Below are 23,521 nucleotides of genomic sequence, written 5' to 3' on the forward strand. Positions count from 1 at the left end.
GAAAACTGGATGGAGGGCAGACTGTTATTTTTTGTCAACACACAGCATCAGCGGTCTGTGATGTGCACTAGCTAGCAGCTGATTTCTGGATGAAATTTGAGATGATACTTTGACTTAGCAAGCTCTGTGTTACTGGAATCCTCTCTTCCCAAAAGTTTACCTCTTCACCCTCTCAAATAAGTACTGCAGTTGCAATAATCCGAAGTTTCCTTGAACATGGAAAGAGGTGGCAGGATGTTATTTCTAGAGAGGATGGGGCTGGGGCATTCTAATTTGCTTCCTCTTGTGGTTCCCTAGAGCCTGGGTGTGATGATTGTGCAAGGCCAGTTTTCAAAACCTTTCCTCCAAGTTGTGCTTGAGTGGCACTGACTTTTGGGGAGGAAAGCCAGCAAGGCCGTCTTTGGGTTCACTTTGTTTTGTGAAGGTCTGTGTTAGAGATCTGTTGTGGTCTCTCAGTATAGCAAGTGGGTGACAGAGCGTGGGTAAGCAGAGAGGCGATGGTGGTCTAAGTAAAACAAGAAATGCAGGGGCATTATGGGCAGTGGCCTTGCTCCCTTGCTTCTCTTGATCCTGCACCCTGTGGAGCCCCGGTGCACTTACTTGCAGCAAGCTGTCTGTAGCCTTCCTCTGAAAAGGTGGCCCCACTGCTGGGAGCTGGATGGACAGACTCTGTGGCATAGGCTTCCCTCAAGCAGCATGACAAAGTATGCCTATCCTTCCTGCATCTGCCTCAGTAGTTTTTATAAGTCTGTCTTCTCTCTGGAGGATATATTTTTCCATGAGATTTCTTAGCTGTTCTAGATAGAAAAAGCATTATTGTTTGTTTCAGGCTATTTTTCAGCCTCTTCTTTCCTTAAATGTAGTTTTAATAAAAATGACTTGGTGAATGAAGTCCTAATCTGGGTGAAAATAAGTATTTTGAAAAGCTGGAAATGTAAATTACTGGGTATGAGTGGTGACTGATACTTTTTGGTAGATACTCTTTGGTATTTTGTTATTCTACTTAGTTTTACATTATTATTTGAGATGTTTTATTTTATATCCAGCTAGGATTGCTTTACTAAGTGGGGAGTGTTATAAAGGTACTACATGTCCACAGAAGTATTCAATTGCTTTGGAATGTGATATTTTCTTCATTTTACCTTTATTTTTTATTTTTTTTAATGGACTGTTTTTAAATGATATTTTAAAAGTCTGGTTTTATAAAATTGTACTTTATTTTGATTTCTTCTTGATATGAAAACAATTTTGGGAATTTTGTCTTCTGTAACATGCATATTTGTAGCAGTTTTCAAAAAACAATTTAAATTATGAATAGCTATCCTGTAGACGTGTATACCTAATCTACAGAATTATCTTGCTACTGTTAAAATTATATTGACAGTTATTTGCTTGCTTGCAGTTTTTCTTTAAATCAAAATATTTAAAATGTCCTTGAATTTATTACACTTAAATTTACTATTTTAAAGCACATCTGGGTTAATTTAAAATTATACAGGGAGGATGGATTAGGTGATCCAGCTGCAGGTGATACGGAATCGGATGGAGGAGATAAGAAACAACAGCTTTGATCAGTGCTCAGCAGAAAAACAAAGTAAATTAAATGAGGTACTGAGATAAAATACATTCAAAGAAAGATTCAAGTCAACTGTCTAGACCTGGCAGGTCCGTAAAAGTAGTTACATCCAGCCATGTATGTGTTGAATACATATAACAAATAATTTGTTTATTAATGATACTGTTTTTACCTTTTTACACGTAACATCTAAAATACACATGGATTTTTTTTTTTCCTGCTTAGGTTGTTAAGGTGTCAGAATCCTGATCTGCCCTGACTGTCTAATTTCACCAGGAAAACAGAGTTTTGCCATGTCAGTACTTCACCATTTGCAGTTCCTTCTATCTTGTACAAGTCCCATGAAAACCAAAAATAAGTGTTCAGAATGATCTGGTACATAAAGCTTGATACAAAACTTTGGAGTTAAAAAAAAGCAACTTTCTTAAATCATGCCAATAACAATCTCTGCTAGCTAACACATTTCTAAGTTTCTGTTGTGACTGTGATATTCATTCAAAGCTGTTAAAATATAGCATATTTAGGGGACGAAGGCATATAAAAAGTGTCTCCATGGGATGGCTGGCAGCACCTGGGAGAGCTTCCAGGTAGCTTTGGCTGGTATGAACATTCTGGGAGTTGCGACGGACTGCAGCAGGAGACGTCAGGGAATTTTGGAGATGAAAGAGAGCAGTTGAGCGTACGAGTCATCAGAAAACTGTTTGGGAGTACTGGCTTAGGGCAGGAAGGTGCCTTTGGTGCCAGACACCTCAGCTCATCAAAACACGGCAAGTTTTGCTGCACTAAGGAGGGAATACAGCAAAATTAGGAATGTAAGAATGAATCTGAAAGAGAAAGCCCCCAGTTTCCCAGGCTCAAAACCAGGATAAGCTTGTTTGAGAAAAGGATGGTGCTCTGAGGAGATAAGTGCCACCTGTTCGATAATCAGCAATTAAAGCATCCATGGTAAATGGGTAATTAATGTATACAGTAGGCTTTTTCATGTTGCACTGGGTTATATTTGTCCCTTGGGCACTTTGTAGTGCAAACTTGCTCTCTAATGGAAAGCAAGAGATGGAAAGGAGATTGTTACTGTTCCTCTTAGTGATTGCATGTCCCCTCATCTTTTTGAATCTTGTCTACCAAACCTGCAGTAACTACCCATAACAGCCTCTTACTAGAGGTAAACTCATTACTATTTCCTCTACAGATTTGTTCAGTTTTCTTTCAGCTGTGTGCTGCACAAGAGGGCCTTTAAACTACTAAGTCAAAAACTCTTCAGCATCAATTTTTAATATGTTCTGATTTTTCTTCTTGTGTATAAAACACTTTTACAATTTTTATGTAAGTGGTCTTGAAATGAGAATAGGGATTAATTCTATACAATGTGGTATCCCTGAGAATTTAAGGAAAGTTTGCCTACTTAGTTGTGCAATCACTTGAAAACAGCCCGATAAATAATATAGATGTTTGCATCAGAATTTGCACGCCATAAAGTGTTTTTTTTTTTACCTCAGATTTTCACACTACCTACTGATATTGCAATCTCCCTTTGGATAGGAGATTTTGCCCTAATAACACCAACTTAATTTGTAAAAAAGAGTCCTCCTGTATCTTATTTGTTCTACACCTTTCCAATTAGAAGAGGGCAGAGGTTGATATGAGATTTTTTTGCTGTAAATCTGTTGCTTCAAAACTAGATCTGATCTTCTGTCCTACAGTCTTCAGGAGAGGATGAGACTTAACACTTCTGAGAGTTTTGTGTTTGTTTTTTATTATTAACAGGCCAAGCTCTGACAATAGGCGCCACAATATCCGGGAGAGGATGTCCAGCACCAACGAGAAAGGGACCCTGTCCATGGAGTCCACCAAGGAGACGCGGTACTGTGCTGTGTGCAATGACTATGCCTCAGGCTACCATTATGGGGTCTGGTCCTGTGAGGGCTGCAAAGCCTTTTTCAAAAGAAGCATTCAAGGTAATAAGTTCAAGTGAATCCCTTTAACTCTTTTCTCCAAAGGAAATGTGAAGCTACTTGACATTACAGACTGAGACCAGGAGAATGAAATTTAGTGGGTGTTCATCAGCAACTGCTGTGCTCTCCCATGTATTTTGAGCACTGTATTTGGTGAATTCTATTGGCAAGTATATAGTATGTAATTACTTAGTCACAGGTAACTATGGGGGGAAAAAAGCCTGTCTACATTCTGCTTGGCTTCTGTATATCTGATCATGCAAGTGGTGAGAAATACAATTTAAAAATCCATATTGAGTCAACTCTTTCAGGATATGCATAGCTCCTTTCTGTGAACAAGTTCTTATTCAAAACAACTTTTTCTTGAGAACTGCCTCTCAGGTGAAGATCAATGCACATTGAATGATTTTTTAATCTATATTCAGTGCTCCATTAGCAAGATTGTTCAGTCCAAATCCCAGCTACTTGGAAATCATAGAATAGTAAGGTTGGAAGGGACCTCTGGAGGTCATCTAGTCCAACCCTCAGCATAGCCCGTATGGGACTGAACCCGCGACCTTGACATTAGCAGCACCATACTCTAACCAACTGAGCTAAACCAGATGTCTTTTGAGAACTAATGTGGAAAGGAAGGTTTCTTGTATGAAATTATATGTGTGTTTGCCAGAAAAGTAGAGCTTTGAACTATATACAGAATTGTATAGTTCACAGTCATGGCATGGCTAAAAGTGTACTGTACAAAGAGTCCATGGAGTAGAGCACATCTACCAGGAGCAGTGTTAACTGCTGTGACCAGGGTGATTCTTGACTAAGATGTCTGTCACTCTGTGGAATGAATACTTCTATGCTTTGTGCAACATCTCTTAAATTGAGGAAGATGAAATTATGATTCTACTGAAAATCTTATTAGTATATGTTTTACACTGGAGAAGAAAATAGGAAAAAAAAATCTACCTTTCCAAGTAGAAAACTAGCAAAGCACTATACTTAGGTCTCTGTAGTTTTCTACAGCTCCAAGTGATACACACATAGAAAAATTCTGGTAGCTCTTTTTTTTTTTTTTTTTTTTTTTTAAGTAAGCATGGTGAGAAACATTTTTTGCCTCATATCACGAGGTGTGATTATTACCTGTTTTGTTGCATGAGTACCTCTGAGGGGAGTTAAATAAGACTTCCAACATTCAGCTCAAGAATTTCTTCAAGCTTTAAAGAAAAAAGTGAAAGATTGCCTCCAGGGGAGACAGTGATGAAATGATTTGAATGTCAGTGATTAGTTAATAGTTACTTGTATTTCTGCTTTTCCAGATTCATCTAAATGATTTTAAGAAAAGACAGTGTTTACAGCCAGCAGTCAATAATAAGACTGGAGGAAGAAAGGGTGAAATGCTTTTCTGTTGTTAACATCAGAATGATTTATTGAAACTTGTGAAGTAGGGAGAACAGCTCTTTTATTTTTTGAGTCCTCTGACTGCATCTTAATTATTCTTAGAATTTTAGATTTTTGAAATTCTGTCCTTGTGCTTAAACTGAACTAAGTCCTCTTACCCAGAACACCTTTTTTTTTTTTTTTTTTAAAGAAGTATGAGAAGTATGCCTTGTTTCCCTGCTTCCTTTTATCATTTAGAACATTACCATGTTGACAGAATCAAATTGTTGCATCTGTTACTGGCATTACCGGCTTTTGGACAACCCAGCAGCAAAGTGAAAATCGCAATACTTTAAGCAAAAGTAAAGGACTAGCTATCCTGTAACTGTATAGCACAGATCTTCAGCTTTTGGTCATTAAAAAAAAAAAAATGTGTCTGACTGTTTCATTTAGTTCCACTGCTCTGCATCGGGACAGATAATTCTGCCCTAGTCTCTAATTGTTATGGTTCACAGCAATGGATCTGACATCTACTTGTTCTGCAGTACTTACTAATTAGTAAATTTAGTTCTTGCTACATTTACATACCTAATATATTTTTTTAAATGTGAGAACTTTAAAAATGAAAAGCTTAAGGTCTCAGTGTTCCTTAAAATGCTTTTTTTAATCTTTAATTTAGATCATGTTTGCTGTAATTTAAGCCCATTGATTCTTGCCCTATTCCTTGTGGGAATGAAGAAGAATTACTGAAACAACCTTTTACATAGTTGAAGACTGTTATCATATCTTTCCTCAGTCTTCTCTTCTTTAGACTAAACAAACCCACTTCTTCAGTAGAACATGTTTTCTAGATTTCTGATCCTATTTGTTGAATGCCTCTGTACTTTCTCCAATTGATCCATATCTTTGAGCGGTAACAGCTATCATAAGAAATATCTTCAATAAGTATCAAGAAACTAATTCAAGAATATGAGTATTTATGAGAGAATTGTAATTATCAATTGATCGCAGCTGGTATGAAAAGCCTTGTAAAGGATTTTTAAAGACATAAAGTGATAAGTCATAAAATGATGAGCTAATGGACCCTTTGAATTTCCTCCTGGAATTGGAAGAGATGTCTACCTTTGCAACTCCATATTCTCCTTGAACACATGCCCAGTTTACTAAAATGATGGTAATTTTTTGATTCAGCATATGTGAGAAAATACACCATTTATCTTGTAAATTATGAAGATGTAAAAGAGGTTGTGATTAATACTGTCTATTTCTAGGTGCTATAGGTGTTAGGAGTATGTGTAGAAGAATGTGTAAATATTATAGGGAATGTAGATAAGATATGCATTCCTAAAATATGAATAAAATTCACTGGGAATCATATGATTCAACTGTATTGAGGTAAAACTGGACATCCTTGTATTGTAATACAGAATTCTTTCAGCAATGAAGCAGTGATTTTTGTTGCTGGTACTTATAGAGTAAAACACTTAATATGCAAAAACTACATTTATGCTTTTCTATGCTGTATTTCCCAATGTGGACATAGATGCAGAGATGACTGGTCTACTGTATACTTTTAATCAGAGATTTCATAGCAGAATTGCTATAGTGAAGTCTCTATTTGCATAAGTAACTACTTTAATTTTGTGAAAAATCACATCCTCATTGGACCTTACCAGAGGGGATGGTTCTGGACATAATCTGTGAATTTCAGATTCTAAAGTCTTTCTTTACTGTTAAATAGTAAAAGCTAAAAAGACAGACTGTATTGGTGACTGTCTCTCAACTACATACAATTACTGAATTTTGTTTAAACAACAGATGGTTGGTGAAAATCTCCAGTGCCTCCAAAACTTGCAGATGTCAGTCCCTTTTGCTAGCTTATATCCCAATAGTGATTTTAGTGTCTTTGTTTTGAGAAAACACTGTGCAGACTGATATTAATGTACAGTGTTTCACAAGAGAGAAAAATCATATGACACAAAGAACACTGTGTTGCTTGGTGATAGAAGACTGCTTTATTCCTCACCCAGCCTATGTAGCCTTCAGGAATGTACTTGGTCAACTGACTTGAATCCAGAGGCATAACAAGCAGTCACATCACAGCACACTGTACTTCTCTATTAAAATATTTATGGATTTTAAGACCAAGAGGGGCCATTAGATCATTAAGTCTGGCCTCTTTTTAGTGTAAACTTTATGTGTTATCCATGTACAGAGCCCAGTAACTCTATGGAAAGTAAATCTTTTGGAAGACATCAGCCTTGATTTGTGGGGCTCAAGAACATATTTCCAATGATAGCTTGTTCTAATGATTTGTTGTCCCACCTGCTAAAAAAGAATACCTTTCTAGCTTGAATTACTTTGGCTTTCACATCACTCCATGAACTTCTCTTAATATCTGGTATTGGTCTCCTGTTTGAAATTCTTATATGTTACAATGAAATCATATTGATATCTTAAGTAAACTAAAATGCTTAAGTCTCCCAGTGTATATCTTATCTTCCAAGTCACTTCCTTTTTTACACCTTTTATGATCCTCCCACAGCTTAATAACCTCTTTAAAATTTGGATAACAGAATTGTGTGAAACATTTCAACATCAGCCTCACAAATACCATTTACAAATTAAAAATCACCTGTGACTTGCACACTCTTTCCCCCTCCTTCTAGTTCTATTATTTAGATAGCCATCAAAAGGCATGAGATAGGAAGGAATTGCTTTTATCACCTCTGACTAGTGTCCAAATGCATATGTATGTGGGTCTGAGAACCCTCGGGGGAGCACATGAGATTCAGAACAAACAAAAGTGTAACTCCTTATTTTGAAGTGTATCTTGGTCTCAGAACTGCCATAGTATTTCAGAAATTTTCAGTTCTATTTTCCTGTCTCCTTTTTATGTTCTGATTTTTTCATAAATGCTTTCTCTGACTTTTCTCTTAGCTGCAGACTCACACGAAAATCTGGCAAATTTCACAAATATTCATTTAAAAATTAATCCATGATGCAAGGAGATACAAGGTAGGCAAAAATAGGTTGACATCTGAGAATCGATGAATAGCCTTGATGAGGGATTTCAAAGGCTTGCCATTTATGTCTTAAATTACACAGACCTAGTGGTCTTCAAAGTGTGGGAAATCTTGAAGCTGGGAAGTCCTTTAGTTATGTGGCTTGAAAATGGATTGTATTTAACAGTTACGCCTTCTGAACATCAAGTAGGAGAGTTTGGCAGTGGACTTTGAGTGTTATCAGTTGTTTAGCTTCACAGTGATAGAGCTGTACTTTGTTGACAACGTAGTTCAAATTTTTTAACATTAGAGGTGGTACATACATACATAATTTCTTCTGAATTGGGGAGAAGACTTTCATTGGCAAAACATGCCTAGTGAGTGAGTGATCAGGTAATACCACAAGGTAGCAATTGCAAGTTTGTCAGTTTGGGGGGTTTCTGAGATATTCCCTTTAGCTTTCCATTGCTGCTTTCTGTTTTCATGGTATTTCTTGTAATCTGTTTGATAACAGCTGCAAATGCTGCACAGATCCTGCAGCTGAGAAGACAGAAATTCCCTAATAAGACTGCTTATCCACTGATTCTATGAGTTGTCAGCAGAAAGAGCAAGACTGCGGAACATAAGCCTAAGTGAGACATGCAGAGGTAATCATAGCCCATTTAACAGGGGACTGCAGACTAGTATTTAGTCTCAGGATGGAAAAACACAGTTCCAGTTTCAGAGGTAGCTGACCATTAGAAGTGTAGAAAATATGTTGGAAAAACAGAAGGGTTTATCCATTATTTGACAGTTCCAACAGCCAATGAACAGGCAGGTTCTTCTGAAACATGTTTTATTTTTATGATTCTTAGTATTTTTTTTCTCTAGAGGTCCTTGAGTTAAATATGTACTCCAATCACTGCCTTTTAATGCGCATTTTGAATATCAGCATTCTTATCAACGGTGAGCTTGTTTCAGAAACCTAGGTGTTATTGACAGGCAAATTTCAATATTTTTTTTCCGCCTTTTCAATCAACTTTGAATGTGGTACTTCTCCGACAAATTTTAATTGCTGCATTCAGCAAGCGTGTGGATTTAAGGTGTTTGCATCTAAGACACTTCCTTATTTTTCATGGTCTGAGCAAATTACTGGGCTGGAGTGGAGCTTGAGACCTAGTCCATCTTTCTGTCCTATGATAGGGTCAGCTCTTACTATGTCATTCTTTACATGTTTTTGTTTATCTTCTTAAAAACCTGTTGTCTGTTCCACTATTTGACTCTCCTCATCTTTGAAGGGTATTATTAAACTTGAATTTGAACCTTCCTACATGTTAAGCTCATCACTTGTTTTCCTATCTATCATGCTGCAGAAAACAAATTATTCTCTTTCCCTCTGTACAGAAGACTGTTATCACACCTTTGTCTCAGTCTCTTTTACCTACCCTGAAGAAATCCAGTTTATTCAGTCTTTTCTTGCAGACTGTGTTCTCCATACCTCTAATCTTCTGGTTGCTCTACTTTGGACATTCTCCAGTTTGTCCTATTTTCTTTTTTTCTTGAAGTATGATTACATTTATGAAGATGCTTCACCATTGCTGAACCTTTCAGTACTAGCAGATGGTCTTCCTCTACGTCAACCTACCGTAGGATTTGCCTTATTTGCAAGAACATGACACTTTTCACTCGTTGTCAGTGTGCAATGCAGAATAAGCTCGAGCATACCTTCCTACAGAACTAATAACTTGTTCCTCACCTTGTTTTGTGAATCTGGTTATTACAGTTTTAACATAGTGATTTGTATTGCCTGCTATCTCCAGTTTGCCAAGGTAATTTTGAATTCTTATCCTGTAGACTCCAGAAGACTTGCCGTTTATTTCAGATTTATTTCTGTCTCACTAGCAGAGTAGTTTGGTCTTTTCTTTGTTCTTATAACACCTATAAATATAATCTGTGAAAGAATAACATTTAATAAAATATATTCTCTGGTCCATTGCCCATCTCTGAGGAAAATACTGTATAGAACTGAATCCAGGAGAGACACTATGAAGCCTGATTCAATATCAGCTTCTATTTTAACAGTGAACTATGATAGTAACTCCCCATGACTGATTTTCTCAAATCATCTGAACTGTTTTCCTAGCTCACACATGAAATGTCACCCAGATAATATGGAAAGCCTCTCTAAAATTGGGCAACATACTTTTTGCCAGAAAGTAGAGAATACCCACTGATTGCTGTCTGATTTTATAAACCACCATTGGTTCTTCTTATGCCAAGTCTAAAGCTTTTCCTGCCTCCTAGACAAATTTCCTAGCCCTGTGAAACAATACTTAATGTATCCTGTATTATTAGCTTTAATGGTGTTTTACTTCCTCTAGAAGATTCTGTTTGATTGGTATGCCTTATCAAGCAACTAAAAAAAGCTGAACAGTGTTTCATGTTCCCTCAAACTGTACTTCAGAATGGTTAAAAACTGTATGCTTAAATGCTGAACTGAATACAATGACATGGTTAATAGTGACTACAGTAAAAATGTACTTTTCAGAAAACAAATGAACTACCAGTCCCTCAGGTATGGTCAGATATGTATGGACAACTAGCTGAAGGTTTCCCCAGATTATAGAAAATTCACTTGTGTAGTAGGTAGCAGAGTGAGTTTAATGTGGAGAGGAAATGGAAAAAAAATCTGCAAACATCTCTACAGGATTTTAGATGGGGACTTTCAGGGATGAGTGAGATTATTTTACTGCTCTTCAAGACTGCAGAGCAGTTGTGAATGGAATCAAGAATCTCTTTTCCCCTTTTTTGGCCTTCTTCTCATCTTTTCTTCGATTTCTACTCCTTCTTCCTGCTGCTTTGGAATAAAGGACATCAAACGTGTCCATTTCAGTGCATGCAGACTTCTCACCCCCACAGGAGCCTCTGCTGGCCTTCCTGTATCTCTCAGGCTTTTGGGAAGAATGAGAGGAAAGAAACTGGGCAAGGTCTGTGAGGGTGAGGAGGGTGAGAAGAAGTCATGATCAGTCAGAGTGAGAGCCAGGGAGGGGAGATCTTGCTGCAGTATTATACCAAGGCTTGCTGGTGTACCACCAAGGTATGATGACTCTTGTCTTGAGCATCCTGACATTTTTATAGTGGCAACAATATTAATAGGCAGTGCACTAGGATAGTGGGTTCAGTGATCAGGCTGAGCTTCTTTCCTACGTTGTCTTGAAAATCCCATCATAAAGGTAGGCTGTATTTTATGAATGTCAAGGATCCTAATGACTGATTTGTGAAGTGTTGATGTGACCATTTGAACTCATGGGCCAAAAGACATTGCAGACTGTTTTAATAATAGGGATAAGATTGTCAAAATATCATTTTCAGTGTGTTGATGATCTTAATAGGGTCCAAAAGAAAACCATCAAAAGTGGCAAAAAGTCATTTAAGTTGTACATAAATATGAGGGAAGTAGTTATATGTTGCAAATTATACATTTGCAAACTCATGTTATTCCTAGCTTGGTGCTATGCCTGTCAGCCCTTCAGAACATTGACTAGGAAAAAGAAAGAGCTAATTACTGTAGAACACATTTGTGTGTTGATCTTAACTGTTCCACTCTGTAAAACAGAGTGTGAGGAGAAATACTTTATTGTAACCTTTAGGTGGGTCTATTAGTTTAAACCAGCTTCATAAGCTCCACTCCCATGAGCTTTCAGACTTTCAGCAGGTTAAGTTTGTCCTTTGTAGTCACTTCTGAGAAGTGGAAATCAAAGTAGAGAGAACTGTGTAAGATAACTAATGTGGCAAGTGTACTGGAAGTAGCTGATCTTTAGCATAGTTTAGTTTCAAAAGGAGACTATAAACTAATTTGATTGAAGTATTTAGCTCAAGGTTACTGTAAAATAAAACTCACTGAGCTAGCATGACACTTCTCTGCTGGAATGATTTAGTAACAGATCTGGTAAATATTTCATTGTCTGGATTATTTGAATAAGATCATGTATTCCTTTCAAAGATGTGCTTTTAATTTAGTCACAAATAATTGAAATAGTTGGACTTCCTTGTAATGAATATCAGAGGTACTTCCCACTCTAAAATGAGGCCAAGTATGCAGGACATCAAACTAAATCTTTGTTGTTCCTTCTGGATGTAAAATGGATGAATCTGCTATAGGATATGAGTGTTGCTAGAGTGTAAGTGAGCAAGCTGAGGGGCACAGATATAGATCAATAAAAGGAAGAAGAGTGTAACTGGTTTTTATTTTGCACAAGAAAGTGTTGCACAAGTATAAAAGGGGATTTTTGTCAAAGTACTGATGTTACAGATTAGTGTAATATTTTAACCATACCAGGAGATGACTGTACTACGATTTGTTTTGCAGTCTCCCGTGCTGAAAACTCTCTGTGCTTTGAAACACCATCTCCATTGCACACTGTCATTTGCAGTGAAAAATCCTTCCTTTGGACCTCCATCTATTTAATGGAAATACTAGCACTTTCTCTTACAGAGGTACTCTAGGAGTGAATACTTTTCAGCTCCTTGTGATCTTTACAGTGTTAGGGACCATTTAATTACCTAAGATGCAACTATAAGGTAAGACTAGCAAAACTTACTGAATAGATGCCATCACTATTCAACATCCAATGACTGATGTTATATGTGAAATTAAAATAGAAGTGTATTAATTTTTTTGTTGCACATAACTAATTGGATTTTACATGCACAAGTGTAGCTTAGCAATTGTTTTTACTTTTTGGCCTAGCTGAAGGAGTTTTCCATAGTAGAATTTTTCCTCTTGCCATTTTAGCTCGAATAAATTGGGATGCTAAAAGTACAACAAAGATCTTTTAAAGTCTGCAGGAGTAAAATGGCCATGGCTTGCCTATGACTCTCTACTGAAAATGCTTTTTGTCTCTGGAAGGATCATATTGAGATGCTTGTGAGTAATACATTGTGGGAGTTTTTCCTTTAACACAGCTGTTGGTTTAATCATGTGCCAAAGGTTTAAAACCATTGTGATTTATCAGATAGGGAAACAGAAAGTAGATGTTGTACTCCTTGCCAGATTTTACAGAGATTGGGATCTAGATTGGTGTCTTTGTCATGAGGAAAAAATATACTTCCTATTTTATTGTACTTTCTAAAATTAAGAAGACGGAGCTGGAGTTGGGGTAGAAGTAAAATTTGCATATTGTATCCTAATCCGGGAATAGCAATTGAAACACCAATTCAAATTTTAGGACTCAGGCCAGTAAGAAAATTTTTGAAATGGTCTGCTATATATTTTATATATGTGTGTGTGTGTGTGTGTGTGTATACACACACACATCTATTATTTATAATGTATATAATTACATAATTATAAAGCTAAAGTAAAGATTAAGTAATGCTTTACTTTTTACATGTCACTCTTTCTGCATGTATGTATTCCTGAATTATTAAATTGTTGAAGCGGCAGCAAATTCAATATCTTCATGCAGTATTTGTTCATCTTTTTTCTTTATTTTTCTTATTTTTTGAAATTGCGTAAGAAAAGGTTAAAGGAAAGGTCAACATCATTATAATTTAACTTGAATTAACAGCTCATATGAAGAATGCTATACACACACGAAGACAAGAAGCTTCCACTAGAACATAAACACTCAGTGCTGGAGCTGTGTGACACAGCTGAATGAGAGATTACAGAGTATTTAGATTTTGACCTTTTTCTTTCACTTACGGGACTGTGATTTTTCTTTCAGAGATATGCAGAAAAAAGACTTGTTCATCAGATGCAAAGAAGACATATTTTGCAATCTGCTAGGCCCATTTCCTTACTATCATATACAGTAATTTCCTCCTAGTTTAAAAACAGAAGAGAGTTCATCTTCTCAGCAGGGTCAGGTAGTTGCTAAGAGAATTTAAGTTCCAAATCCAAAGACCTTGTCTGAGGGTAATTAAGCTGTGAATTTGAGTGTCTGTGATTATAAAGGAATTAGACATGACCTTCTGTTCTTTTGTGAAACCTGTTAGAAAAGAGTGGGATTTTAAAATCATTATACACTTTTACTGGGACTGTTTAACTTAAATTTATGTAACTTTTAATTTACATTCAGTATTTGTTCATATTGGATTAGCATATGTAACAATACTATTGTCCAGGTACTTTTTTTTTTTTTTTTTTTTTTTTTTTTTTTTTTTCATGGTTTCTGGAAACTTTCCTCTTGCTGTTGAGTGTATTCTTTCCAAGGTTTTCTCTTTAGTCTATAACCCATTCGTCCTACTTGTCACTGAGCTCTTTGATCCACACTAAGGTGCAGATAGACACCACACTCTAGCCTTCCCTTCACCTAGGTATATGAAATTCTGCTGATTTCACTCTCACAGTGAGTTTATAAAATGACCTGGTGCTTCCATGTAATGGCTTACAGTCTGCATGCAGATAGGTAAGAAGTAGTTCAAGAGTTGTGTGATGTGAAGATTGTAATATTTATTTATTTATTTATTATTTCAATCTTTACATCACACAGATGCAAATGAAGAATGCATGTAATTAGAGGAATAATGGTTATCACTGCTTTCATTTGAAATACATAATGAGCTGAATCAATTACATCAGTTTAGGTGTTATGCAAAATTTATCAGACTAGAAACATTCCTTTATTTGCCTGGTAGAATTAAACCTTACTGAACATTTTAAAGCCATTTCTTGTCATTGCTGACCTGTGGGTTCTTTAGTTCATTTTGTTTGATTTTTTTTTCCTCTAATGCTTACTTTAATTGTTCTTTCAGGATAATTCTGATGGTTGCTGGAGTATAACGCAGCAACTGTCTATGCATTTAAGAAAAAGACATATTTGTGTGTTACGTTAATTACTGTTAATACAGTAAAATGACCCTAATTTTCACCCTTGCTGGTCAAGGACAAAATGAACTCAGATCTTCAAAGTTGCAAATCAGCAAAACCTTCAAGCATATGTTTAGTTTTAACCATATATACTGTGCTGGAAATACTCCTCAGAAGTACACAGATGCTTAAATGTTCTGCTGGATTTAGTAATACTTAAATGAAATGAAATATGAAGTGTTTTGCTGACTGAAATCCTCAAAGATAAATGATACTCCCACTCTGCCTGAAGCACGCTCTGCTGCTGCATACACGACATGCATCATGAGAGCCCTTACGCTGACAACTATGTGAGCCTGTGAACATAAACGCTAGCCATATGACTCATGGTGGCAATAGAAAGTTAGGCTGCGTGCACAGTATGAAACAGCTCTGATTATGATGAGTAGGTTTAGAGTAAGGTCAAAATCATTTTGATTTCAACCATTATCTTCTTGTTGACACTGTGCTTCCTCAGCTTCCCCTGCTCCCATGTTGACACTATCATTCAGAATACCACATCTAAAATTAGTGCTTTGGGAAAGGGGTCAGATCTTCTACCCTGTTCTGGAAAGTGATGTAAAAATACTTGACTCTACTGTGCCTTACAGTACAATGAGTGAGATACCATGAAAAAGCAGCTCCCCCTCCCCCCTACACTGCCCCAATCTCCTGTGGAAGCTCTCCTGATCTCATTCTTTGTAGTTCACAACAGCGCAGATTATATATATGTCAGGACTGAAACAAGGTGAGATAAGTAATAAAAAAGTACTATTTAAGGATATCACAGGTCGCTGAAGACATTTTCTCTCAATAGTCCTTTGACTCAATAGTCCACTACCCTAATGGTCTAATTAGCATCTCTTATAGCACATGTTACTCTCGCGATACCATGAAAATAGTGTATAGGGCAGCTAGGCACTTGTTCCTGTCTCCTACTTGCAGGTTAACTACACACAGCAGTGAGGGATTCCTTCTAGTTAGTCAAATCATTCTGAACCATCTTGGCCAAGAAACAAGCTTTAAAGATAAAAGAAAAGGCAGAAAAGTTAAGAGACAATACTCATTACAGCAGAGTTCTTAAGTTATTAAATCTTATAAATAAAGCTCATCTCTGAGTGCTACCTCTTCCTTAATTGTGCTCTTCTACCTTTTCCCGCTCCGTGCCATCCCAAGCTAGAATGCCCTCATCTTTCTCTGTTCCTTACATAGGAAACTTCCTTCCTCACTTCCTCTGCCTGAATACTTGAAACCAGATGGTATTGTGGAGAAGCAGGAAAGATTCCTTCCTTCCTTTCCCTTCTTCCTTCATGCATTAGATCTTTTCTTCTGCATAACTATATTTTTTTTTTCTCCAGGTTCTTTATGTTTGTTCCAGTCTTCTTAAGGCATTGGTTAAACTCAATTAAAAAACAAAAAAGTGAAAAATATTAAGTGCATTAGCTTCTCCTAGAATGATAGCATATATGAAGTCTAAACAATGAAGTTAGTTACAGCACTCATAATCTGAAGAACTATGCCTGTCACACACAGACGCTTCTTTTTTGCGTTGAAAATTTTACAGGATCTGTTCTGGGAAGCTTGTCAAGCACTTTGAAAGAATTGTTGCTTGTTGCTAGTGCAGGTCTTGTGCATGAGAACAGAGAAATTATTACCGTTAAAGTGTATATTTAAAATAAAATATTTCACTGTGAAAATATGATAATGTGAATCATATTCATTTCAATAGGGGCTGTGGCTCGACCATATATAGGACAATTCTGTGTATACTATTTTATAAGCCCAAGTGCCTATTCCCATAAGCTTACAGCTTGCGTAGGGAAATCCAGGTTCAGAGCAAAAGAGGAAGTATCCGCTCTGAAAAAGGACAGTTGTTGATTTTGATTCCACTTGATTTTTGATTTTTGCACAGTGTCACTTTTTTTCGAAGTGTTGAACCTAATGGGCCACAGTGCAGCAATGGTGGTAGGCTTGTATTCAGCTTTGACCTTACTGGGAACATTTGTCTGATTGTCCTACAGTGTTATGTTGTTCTGAATGACTTGCTGAATTCAGGGCAAGCACTTGTTCCCTTTATGATATTACCTTTTAACTTCCCTAGGATGAAGATCAGAGACTGTAACTGTCAAGGTTTTACTTTGTTTTTAAAAAGTGTAATTGAAGTTTGCAGTCCATCCCTGATCCTATTTCAGCTTGGCTTATAAAACAAGGCTGACAATTGAGGACAGGTGCAACAATTTTTTTTGCTGTTTTTTAATGAGACCAAATAAAATTACCTTTTCTTATAAATGTGGCTTTTACTTTTTCTGTTACTTTTTCATGTAGATATTGCATCTTTATATGGTTGAGACTGTTTTCTTTCTGACTTGATTTTTTTTCTTACATGTGAAGTGTTTTGAATCAGATATAGAACAGTCTGTATCATACCAGAAGAACTGAAAATTAAAATGGTCTTTCGTGCTGAGATTGTGGTAGCATTTCTGTTCTGTCTCCTTACCTCAGACCTGGAGCAAAGCCTGTGGATTCAGATTTTTCCAGTCATATACTATTCGACTAAGCAGGGCTAACAAATAATAACTCTGTCTATTTGAGACAGTGTGTAGTCTGCTGTCACCATATTAACAAGTTTACAGTTTGGCTGCTTATTTTGATTGGTTCCCAGTTATGTAGCATTAGAGAGCAGATGTTCCTGGTGTAATCTGATAGTCATTTTTACTCTATTTTCTAATTTGTAGTCAAGGATAGATGATTTGATGAGACCAAGGCCTCTTGTCAAGCCCCCACCCTACTCTACCTCAAGCTGATCCCTTGATCTGAAAGAAAGAACAAACAGTTCTGCAGTAAAATTGTTTCGTTGTGTGCTGTACCTTAGTTGTGTTTAGATGAATACAGAGAACCAGTAAGATATTGAATAGTGCTTTTCATCTTTGCTGAACTTCGTCTAAGATTGTAAAATAATTTTAAAGCAGACTTAATACCTTTGATACTTCTTTTTAAGAAAGGATTAAAATTGAGGCCTCTTGACAGTAACAAATTACGGTATGCTGACAATGTTTTTAGCAAAAATTGAGATGTAGAGGGTATTCAAGGAGGGAGGTGAGCTCTGAAGGAAAAGGTGCTAATATCAACCTAGGCTGCACCACACCGTAATTTTAACAATTTGTAATTTTTGCATATATTTCATATCATTAGGCATGCCATTGGAATTAGAGATCAGTTTGTCCCTGAGATGCAATTAAATTAATGGTTGCTGCTTCTATTTTATGTTATTGTTGTTTGTTTTTAACTGCTCCAAAGTCTGGTAGATATTTAAAAATATCCTTATATAGGCCTTTTTCATTCTATAAACCAGTATTCATTTTGCTCAGTCTGCTTATTAAGCATCAAAAAAGGCGTACAGATCAGATGGCATTGTGTTTGCTAAACGAAACACAAGAAAGTCAAGTGGTTTGTTCATATTCATCTACTCTCTTTTTGACTGCTTTGATTGTTAATTATTTTAATTATTCTATAGAAGTTGTCATTTTGTTTTTAACAGTACTTCTAAAGCACTTGTGAGTAGCTGTATTGTGAATAGCTGTTAGCTTCATTATCCATATCAATATTTTCATGATAAATTGTGTTCGCAACCCTACCTTCCCCCTGTGTTGAAGTGCCGTACTGTGATGTACTAAACACTCAGTGAGAAATAAGGTTAAGTATTCTAGGCTGTCTTGAAATTTCTGTAATTGGAGATTGTTTATAGCTGTGTCCTTACTTTTCTCTCCCTCTGGTTTTACAGGGCACAATGACTATATGTGTCCAGCTACTAACCAGTGCACCATTGACAAGAACAGAAGAAAGAGTTGCCAAGCCTGCCGACTACGAAAATGCTATGAAGTGGGAATGATGAAAGGTGGTATGTACACAGCAATGAACACAAATCCCCAGCATTCGTGTCTGCCTTGCTGTATTTTAAAACTTCTTTGGACAACCGATATGGTTCCTAAAGAAGGAAGCAACTCGGTTTATTGAGTTGAAGTACGTTAAATCTAACAGCAATTAAATAAGGAAACATCACAAATCCTGTGATAATATGCTTGGCCAAATTTCAATTAACATTATAGGAATGTTGTCTTTGAAGGTAGGATTTTTCTGATAATGTTATATAATTTTTTTTTTTTTTTTGGTCTCTGGTTGGTAGACTCCTGAACATGGATGAAACTTAACCCAAGATTTTGTATCATTTTGCAGTCTAGTGTAAAAAACATTGATAGTCTCAAATCAGTCTATGTTCATTAAAACAAAACTCCAAACATGTAATATTTGTTCTGTGAGTCCTGGAGGGGAGAGTCAAATCCTCTGTTCCAAAATTGCATACCAATATGTGTATTAATTTCATCCTGCAATACTAAAAGCCTTACTCTTATTTTAGACAAACTCAGGTAAATGCTAGACAGTTTCTTAGAAAACACTTGTGTAATAATGATGTCAGCATAGAATCAACCCTGAACGAATAAGGCTGATTGTGGCATACCACTAATTTGTTTCATTTAGATTAATGATGTGTAACTTTTGGAGTCAAAATTAGAAATATATGACAATATATACTATAGAGTATTTTCAACTGTATCTTCAAGTGGAAGAGTTATTTTGTGATATAATTTGGGATTAATGATGATAACTGTCTTTCTCTTCTATGTTACAGTACCTTAGAATTACCCAAAACAGGTGGAAATTTGCTAATTTTAATCCTTTAAAAATCTATGTCCTTACAAATTAAGAATATTTAAGAAGCACAGGAAATCATAAAGTTTCATATGAGTAATATTCACTCTAAAACAGAATACAGTCTTGTGGTACATGACTGAAAATATCAGATTATCAGATTGGTTTTATAAGTGAAGAATATTCACTAGTTTTATCTAAACCGATTTCTGTAGGAAATCCTAGCAAAATAGTGTTCAGAACAGAAGGAACTGGAACCTTTTTTTTGTATGTGAAAGGAGCTAATTGTTAAATTACAGGTTGGTTCCCCCTTTCTTTAGCGCATCTAATATTTACTTGTTCCATGAAAAATAAGCTGTTTTGGGGCAAGAGAGAAGAGTGCCTCATCGTATTTTATCCATGTCACACCAACCGATCATTTGTAAGTTCATTCTGGCAAAATAGGCCAAGTTTGACAATGTTGAGGGGCAGAAAGGAAAGATGAAGAAAAAACGCCACTATCACTAATCAAGTATTTCTGCATGTTGATGTTGAATATGCATTTTTCTCATCTCGAGGATCAGATAAGAGCTGAGACTGATTTTGTCAAACTCAGTTCTGGGATGCAAGAAGCATGAAGGTGTCTAATCTCTTAGTAGTTCTAAAACTTAGACTGTATATTTGTACCTTTATGTATTTAATTAATTATCCACTGTATCAGTGTAGATGTTTTTCCTAATTGTTTGCTGTGATATGCATTGTGATAATTTTTTCCACTGGTGAAGTTCTATTTATATTTGTGTTCAACCATATAAAAACTGCACAGAATTATCAGCTAGTATTCTGTTGATTAAAGAAAACAAAAAAGGACTGCAATTACATCCAGATTTCCTTTTCTAATATAGAGGTTCTGAAATTTATATTTCATACAGTGGCTCACACTTTACAGTAGAATTCTATGGGTGTCATCCTTTCCTTTTACAATAATACAACATTTCTCTAGTCACTACAGCAACTGATAATTTAAAAATATTGAATGTGATTTTTTTTTAACTAAGCTGACAAGGTGCATAGAGCAAGAGCATATGCATAAATCCTGCCTCTCTTATAGGACCAACAATAATGCACTAAAATACATTGCTGGTTCATAGATGAGAGTTTAAGAGTATTTATTTTATGAAGTCTGGGAAGAGTCTCTTGACATCCCATAGATGCAAATGGTAAATTTGGCATGCCTGCAGGTAAAGCTTACTTTTAAAGGTATTAAAGTAAGGGAAAGATAATGTAAGATGAAGTATCAAGGTTCTCCTGAACTCATTCTCAATCCAAGTAGCTTCAGAGATAGAAATCCTTTCCTTCAGTGAGTACTTGCCAATTGTCATATTTCTCTCAGATGAAGATAAAGGTTATGTGAACATTCTTTGCATGCCACCTGGACTGACACTTTTAAATGTTTTTGTTTGGTTTTGTTTTCCCTGAGAAGATCTCTTAAGTTTTTCTGTTGTAATAGTTAGACCTCTTGTAACACTTCTCTTCAACACTCTTGAATCATAGTATTGTGGTTAACTGGAAGATCCATATTTTTCTTTAGTACTTCACAGTTTTCTTGAAATAATCTCCTTTTGTTAATACAGAAGAATTTCTGTTATTTGAAGGGATTAATTCTATTATATATTTGAAAACTATTCACCTGTGTTGTATCTCACTCATATCTCTCTGTCTGCAATTTATTTTCTTATGATACGGCTTTTAGAAACAGTTGAAAATTTCTGCAGTGTTTCTTTTGTCTAAACAATCTCAAATTTACTTTTTCACTGAATTAGTGGAACTTTTCTTTGTAAGTTGTCAAAGGTGGTAAGTTGTGACTTTTATACGTATCATATAACTTCTGGGCAACAGCTGATATTAATTATTCAGTTTCAGTAATAATGGGGAATAGAGCTAGATAAAATCTTGATTAATTGTTCCTGTTTTGTTTTAACATAATTTATAAGCTATAGTTTCTGAGTTTTTTCTCATAGAGAGTCAATTAACTGAAGGCAGCATAAAAAAATTCATATATATGATTTTTAGCAATGCGCACACAATTGAAAAAAATATTTTGGGGGCTTCATTCAGAAAATTTGTAGGCCTCAAGTGATCTCCTGAGTTACACTCTGGGAGCCTCTATTTATGAGTATGTGGATTTTTTTTTCCTTTTTTTTTCATCCAGCTTTTCTTTGATCTTTTAAAAACTGCTTTCAGTACTAAAGAATTATTTTCTTCTGTTTGCAAGTGTTTCCCTCAGCGTCTGTTGTTATGTTGCTTTTAGAGACAATTGGACAGCCAGATTCTCTGCTGATGTGGTCAGCATCTGAGGCAGAATTTATAGCTAACATATTTTGTCCAGATGCTTCATTCTGTCTTTCTGAATGAACCCAGAAGACCTTAAAATTTTACACCATTGGTTACTTAGTCTGTGCACCCCTATGTTTGTATGTGGATATAAACGAGTCATGAGGAATAAACTCCTTGTCATGGGCCTCTTTTGTCAGGCTGGGTAGCGGGGAAGAATAGCTTTGTTTTTTAATGATCCACTGATAACTTCTTGAAGATTGTTTCTGTTCTGGTTTAAAAGAGGATAACTTACTATTTTACACTATGTTGGATCCTACAACGTGTTTCCAGAGTCCAAATGAAGTTTTTACAGCAATTATAATCCTGAAGCTTCAATGATATGAATGGTCCAGGTGATCTCTGTTCCAGTATAGATTTTGTTTTCCATTTCTTCACTGTTTTAATTACTTTTTAGTGACTTGGATCCACAGGGCCTCCATTCTCTGAAATCAAAAGCACCTATATTATTTAAATATTTTTATAATGTAATAAATGAATATGATTTTCTAGTTATTAGCATGCTACATTCTTCCCCTCCATTCATGTGTGACAAGGCAGATTTAACATCAAATCGTACCACGCGGGAACAGAGCAGCAGGGTGGAAGAGGAATCAGTGGCAAAAATTCAGCATAGCATTAGCTGCTAGATCCTTAATGAAAATACAGTTATTTACCTGGTAATCCCCTTTTGACCACTCTGAGACCTACATAATTCTGTCAGCTGACAAATTCTGAGAGCCTCCCAACCTCAAATCGTATGAAGGGCAGTGACTAAGGTTTTGAATACTCATATGCCAGGTCCAGAAGGTGATCACATTTATGATCAGGGGTACTGACTACCTTTGAATAGTCTGAAATTTCCTGACGTAGGTAGAAAATTCTGAGTGAGAAGTGTCATTTCTCTTGATGATGAAATGACTGCACATCTGAAGCCTAAATCCTCCGGCGCTACTTCCAGAGAAGTACCTGAGGACTTTGCACATGTTACCGCAGTACAGCTCAGGGGAGCAAAAGTCTGTGTTTGCTCCAACTGTGTGTTGTTATCAAATGCCAGGTGCCTGTGGAAACATTCATTAACAGCCAGAGACTGTAGTAAAAGCCATTTCTCTTTTAAGCTGTCCTCTTAGATACTATTGAACTGGCTGCCCGTCTACAGCCACAGGGGGATTCTGTCTCGTTCAATGTGACAATATTTCTAAGTAAGAAAAACTTTTACAGAGAAAAGAAAAAAAACACTTGGCAAATTTTACTGTCCTCTCAGAAGAGACCACTCCTGATTTTTGTCTTTAAATGGAGAGAGCTATGCTTTCTTGCTGAATGCTGTGTTTACTAATGTTAAATGATCAAATATAAAAGGCCGGAGGATTATTAAAATCATTCTCAGAAGCAGAGGTAAATCTACGTCCGATGCAACAACTGGAAGGGCTCCAGACTTTCTAGTTTTTCATGTCATTATCTTTTGATGAAATATTTTATTAAAATAGAAATTAGTGAATGAAGGAAAATGGCTTAACAATGTAAAACTATGTTGGTTTGTCGAGGAGAGCCTTTATGGTATTTATTAGACATACTGTTCTGTACTCAGGCAAATAGGCAAGGCCTGATACACATATGAGGAAATGTATATTTTTAAGCTGTAATTGATGGGCTGAAAGCATGTACTCAAAAGCATTGAAGCAATGTTGTCTCAATTTAGTACAACCTCTTGGAAAAGAACATGGAATTGAAA

At 36.1% G+C, this 23,521-nt stretch overlaps 1 protein-coding gene across 1 annotated transcript in view; it reads left to right on the forward strand.

The window, feature by feature from the left end:
* ESR1 (estrogen receptor 1) overlaps positions 1 to 23,521 on the forward strand; it is a 181,855-nt gene that overhangs the window by 81,312 nt on the left and 77,022 nt on the right. The window contains exons 4-5 of the mRNA XM_062573729.1: positions 3,341 to 3,531; positions 18,512 to 18,628. Of these exons, the coding sequence (XP_062429713.1) occupies positions 3,341 to 3,531; positions 18,512 to 18,628 (308 nt within the window). The remainder of the gene's footprint in view (positions 1 to 3,340; positions 3,532 to 18,511; positions 18,629 to 23,521) is intronic.

Source organism: Rhea pennata, chromosome 3 (assembly GCF_028389875.1).
Source record: "Rhea pennata isolate bPtePen1 chromosome 3, bPtePen1.pri, whole genome shotgun sequence".
Lineage (NCBI taxonomy): Eukaryota > Metazoa > Chordata > Aves > Rheiformes > Rheidae > Rhea > Rhea pennata.